Source organism: Salvia splendens, unplaced genomic scaffold, assembly GCF_004379255.2.
Source record: "Salvia splendens isolate huo1 unplaced genomic scaffold, SspV2 ctg91, whole genome shotgun sequence".
NCBI lineage: Eukaryota > Viridiplantae > Streptophyta > Magnoliopsida > Lamiales > Lamiaceae > Salvia > Salvia splendens.
The window spans coordinates 16981-22133 of NW_024599595.1; the positions used below are offsets into that span (position 1 = coordinate 16981).

At 38.8% G+C, this 5153-nt stretch overlaps 1 protein-coding gene across 2 annotated transcripts; it reads right to left on the minus strand.

The window, feature by feature from the left end:
• Window positions 1-1959: 1959 nt before the first annotated feature.
• LOC121791778 (SWI/SNF complex component SNF12 homolog) lies at window positions 1960-4934 on the minus strand. 2 transcript variants are annotated; one of them, XM_042189618.1, is made up of 3 exons: window positions 4833-4934; window positions 2772-4385; window positions 1960-2384 (listed from the first exon to the last, which is right to left on the minus strand). In XM_042189618.1, the coding sequence occupies exons 2-3, from the start codon at window positions 4325-4327 to the stop codon at window positions 2318-2320; spliced, it is 1623 nt and encodes a 540-aa protein (XP_042045552.1). In that variant the 5' UTR covers window positions 4328-4385; window positions 4833-4934; the 3' UTR covers window positions 1960-2317. The 2 variants fall into 2 exon arrangements, with proteins under 2 accessions (XP_042045552.1, XP_042045553.1); XM_042189619.1 differs by having other exon boundaries at window positions 2772-4363; window positions 4833-4911.
• Between the last annotated feature and the right edge of the window lie 219 nt (window positions 4935-5153).

Below are 5153 nucleotides of genomic sequence, written 5' to 3' on the forward strand. Positions count from 1 at the left end.
ATAGTTCGGCAGTTAGGACTGATTTTTTAATGTTACATATTTATGTGAAGACCTTGCAGATAATGTCTTCAGAAATAACCTATTAACATAATTTGTGCTCACTGCCACTGTCAAAGCCTTCCATTTCAATGAGGACTGCGTCTTCAGTTGCCTACTTGATTCGTGTTCACCTTCTGATTTAAGCTTCAAAAAAAACAATGAAATTTCTCAAGTCTTTCTCATTCTGAAAGTAGTAATTTGCAACAGAGGAAGATAAGGGCGTGAGTTATTCTTACAGTATCATGACAAAAAGTATGCTCCCACAAGGATGAACAAAGTGATTATTCAAGAAAAGGCCTATGCACAATACAGGTAGTTGTGCAGCATATACAAGAAACCTTAACACAAGACAAATTTGGGGAAACTGAAACATAACCATGCTATGCCATTCTCATCCGTCATAAGTAATACAGCATTGGACACTCTCGCGCTCTTTATCAACTCAGCTCTAAAACGGTTTTTATTTTCAGGTTCACAAAAAAGCAGGGGAAGAAAAAGAATTGGAAAGTAGCAAAATGGATGTCTTTATAAGAAGTCTAAATTTGTTAACAGAAAGAGTTGCCTATTTTACCTGTGATAGGAGAGAGTTTATTTCATCCACAAATACTACAGCAGGCTGACGGCAGCTAGCAACACCAAAAAGAGCTCTTACAAGTTTCTCACCATCGCCTATCTGCAACACTCCAAACTTAAATGTGTCCATCGAGCACATGAAACTTAGACATTGCCTCTTTTTGTCCATATATATTGATATAGGAGTTAAGAATGTAAATTGGCAATGAGCAAAGGCATTTAATCCATATATCATGCTCGGCTATCATTGTCAATATAACAACATACCCATAAAAAGATTTCATGTAATACATATAAATTCTGCCTAAATATTTTATGAGGAACTGCTCATGTGGTAGGAAGACGATGATATTCACAATTCTGATTGGTAGAAAAAGTTGTATAAAAACTCTCAACTAGAATAGTACAATCTGTCTGACCAATCACAGAGGTTTTCAGCAGAAAAGCAAACCCATTTGGTCGGGCTAATATGTAGAAAGAGGTTGCTTTAGCCTCTCTACCTATTGATTTTCCTATCATAGTTTTACCAGCAAAATCTCCCTTCTCAAGAGCCGCGTCTGCGCCAATTGTAGAGTGCAGCCGCTTGAGCTTCTGATCGACTTCTTTTCTCCAGCAAACCCCCGATTCGCATCGCCTCATTCCCCGCCATCTTTTTCTGCTATCCCTTCGAATATTTGTATACGCGCACAACCTACTATAATTAGAGGATTAGTAAAAACTTTCTTAATAGTAGTAATATTTTTATTAATCTTCTTTATTTTTAAGAAAATAAATAGAGATTCTAGATTTTACGAAGTTAAATATAGTACTAGTAGATTTATCCTACTGACGATAAATAAATAAAAATAATGATCCCTTTGTGTTGCACCAAGAATTTGATATATGCATAAAAGATCGAATAACATTGTTTTTTTAGAGTAATTGTAGTTTTTTAAGGAACTGTAAACATTTTTTGGAGACTAAATCGTAAATATTACCGAAGACAAGTATTAAAAATTTCAATTCACACTCCGCTGAAGGAATTAATTAATAATTGTAGGCCACGCATCTTCAAATTTTTCAATACTATATAGTATCAATGCCTGAACAATATGTGCCCAAAAATTATTACCAAACTCCTCAACAATGCAAAGTAAATAAATGAGAGATCAATGTTATACATAGCGCACGACAAAACTAAAACAAGTGCTCAACAATACACAAATTAATAGTAACTATTAGCACATGTTGCCTAATTTAATTCAAACATAAAATGATGGCTCACCAACACTCACATAAATATGTGCCCTAAATGTGTAAAATAACATTGCAAACAAAAAATTGAATTTGCCAAGAAACAACAGTGAATAATTTGAGAACTCAATGACTCAATCACATCCTTAAGGTTTCTATCTAGACTCTGCTACTACACATTTCCATGAAGTATAAATACAAAGTGGAACAGCTACAACTAGGCACTGTTAGCTGTGTGACTTCAACAACAATAATTTTACATTCCAACAATTTTATCAAACCAAGAAAGCAGGTGAAACTAAACCAGCAAATCAAGATACATGGAACGCCAGTTTTTTCTATAGCCTAGTCAGCTTGCTTCATTTATTGCCTCGACGATGGATATCCTTATGCAACATTCAACGAACAATAAAGCCTGAGCAATTATTCAATTGCATCATATTAACTAGCGAGCTGTGTCGTTACTGCTAAACTATGTGTTTCCAGAGGCATCTCCTGGCAACTTTCGGTTGAGGTAGCGAATGACAGCATCTTCAACCCTGTCAAAGTGGAGCATTTCAACAGGTTAAAACGCCTTGAATTACCAGCATATGCAGGAGAAATATTGCATAAAGTGAAGTAAAAAGCTCCGAATTGGAAATAAAAAAGTTAACAAAAAGCCGTGACTGAGATGCCCATTGAACTTTACTACCTAAGATTATAAAAATCCCACCATCTAACAAATCAGCAAATGTAAACTGTCAAGAGATACCTTTTGAAATAATTTGGTCCTCGTGCTAACTGGTTTCAAGATCAGATATGAGCTAAAGACTCATGAAAATTTTACTCCATAGATTCCACATCCATTCACAAAGTATTGCGTTGATAATATTATTAAAAACACCAAGATGTTCAAGTGAATGTACAAATGTAAACATAAACCATACCATGGCTGGTTGTAAAAATCTGAATTCCGCTCTTTTTCTGAATTACGACTACCTTCTCCAGAAACAAGCTTCAGATCCTTGTTTTGAGAATATACAAGTGCATTTATAAACTCTACAGGCGATTGACTAAATCCAAGAAAGAATGCCCTTCTCCTCCGGTGCTCGTGGATCTTTCTTATTGCAGCACAAATTGCTTCGTCACAGGCATCTATCTCTTTTGTCTTTTCAGTGTTGGCCAACAAAGCATTCAATTCTCTCTGTATCGGGAAGGGCACATCAACCAATACATCATAACATGCAGTTCCTACAGGACTATTACCTGAAAGTTTTATCCTATGTTCCAGGTGAATGGGCTGTGGAGGAAACAGGTGGGGCGTAATTTTTTGTGTGACTGCCGTGAACTTGACTTTGCCTTCCCCAAATACTCTTTGAAGTGGTGGATCACAGTTGAAAGAAGAAGGGTCATCTGGGCACTGCAATTTTCGAGCCTTAACATAATGCCATACCGCAGCCATAATTCTGGCACGAGTATCAACCTCAATACCTAAAAGCTCTGTCAAAGCTGCTGAAAGTTTAAACTTCTCAGGCATATAATTCATTTCTAGTCTTATGCTTGCAGTAAATTCTAGTTCTCCTTTCCTCTTGACCTCAAAACCTTCGTGAGGAGCTGGTGCTCGAGTACTGTCCCATATAATTAAATGGTTATCAGGGTATATTTTCTGGTCGAGGGTGATGGTAACTCTCTTGAAAAATGCGGAGAACTTTGGATACGAGGGGTTAGATTTCTGCATCATTGCTGCCTGATCAGCATCCATTCCCTCCTCCAAAATCCTCCCTATAATCTTAAGAGTCCATGTAGGTGGCTCGGCATTTGGTTTCTTAGGAATGGTGCGAATCTGATTGGCAAAAGTGTTGAAGACATAAATACGCAGAGTTTTCTGAAGGTAAGTTGGAGTCTTTAGGGCATCTTGGATATCAATTTTCTTCCTTGTCAAGGCAGCATCCACTCGAGACTCAAACTCAAGGAGTTGAGTGTAGAGAGCTGACTCAGGCAAAATAGCTGCGACTCTTTCATGTAACTGTTTCTCTGGGAGCTTCTGCTTTTTCCTACGAGCAGCAGCCGAGGCATCCATTGGCCGCATTGGAGAGGCCACATTAGACGTCACAAAGCTTGGTGGACGAACAGGTGGTTTTTGTGGGAAGCGTTTGGCTCCCAATCCCATGCTTCCAGCTCCCGAAAGAGAAGGAGATTGCGAACCCAAGTTTGCCATTACTCCAGGATGACCCTGGTTAAACGAAAGCCCCTGAGCAGCTTGCAACTGAGCCTGTAGTTGTGCATGAGCTGCCATCATTTGTGCATGGGCATGAGCTTGTGCTTGTGCCTTCGACTGAGCCTGGGCCTGGGCAAGCGCTTGCGCCTGAGCTTCTGAAAACTGAAACTGGCCCGGAAATCCAGACGCCAGTTGCTGCTGTAGTGATGGATTCACAGGCATAGAATTCCCAAAAGGGGATGAACCCCCAATGTTCTTTTGAGGATTGTTGCTATTCGCGGCCATGGCTATATCTAAAACTGAGTGAGCCCGTAGTCTTACCTAAGCATTTCCAGAAACCTTCCTGAATTTCATTGGTGAGTAATTCAGAAATAAAGTAGTCCATCTATCACAAGAAACAACTTCACAAAGAGCTTACTCACACACGCATCAGATAAATTAAGCTGCAGTCTGTGAAACAAAGCAGTGATCCAAAAATTTAAGGAAAATTGACATCAAATTAACCAGCAAAGACGAGTCAGTGTGTTTCCGAAACCCTAAATTCCCCTAAACTCATGGAAATCACTCATCAATCCAACAAAAAACGAGTAAAGCGGAAGAACAGCATCTGGATCGCATAAAAACTAACTTGTTGAAATAGAAGGAGCTTCACCAGCAAGCTAAAATACAATTAATCTTTGAGAATTACAGACGACGATTTCAAATTCAACCTACGTTGTCTGAGGTGTTGTGCATTTCTATAATCAACAGAAAATACATGGATTAGAGGAGGTCGGACAAGAGATCTTACACGAAGAATGGGGAGTCGGATGTAAAGTAGAATTCGGCATGTAGGCGAGTCAGCAGCGACTTGGAGGTCGTCAGTTGTGTGTTCGTCTTCTCATAGGATGAGCTTTAAACGTGAAGGGCCGGGCCCCATTAAAATTCACGCTATATGGGCTCTGGTTTTTACGCAAATGCGATGGGCTGGGCCCGTTGTCATCTCAGGGATGAAATTACCAAAGTTTTTCTATTTTTATTTATTATTTTTTGTGTTTTTTTTAAATTACATTACCCTATTAGATTAACATCCTCCCCTTTTTGTGTAACTAGTACTCAACTTCGTTCCATA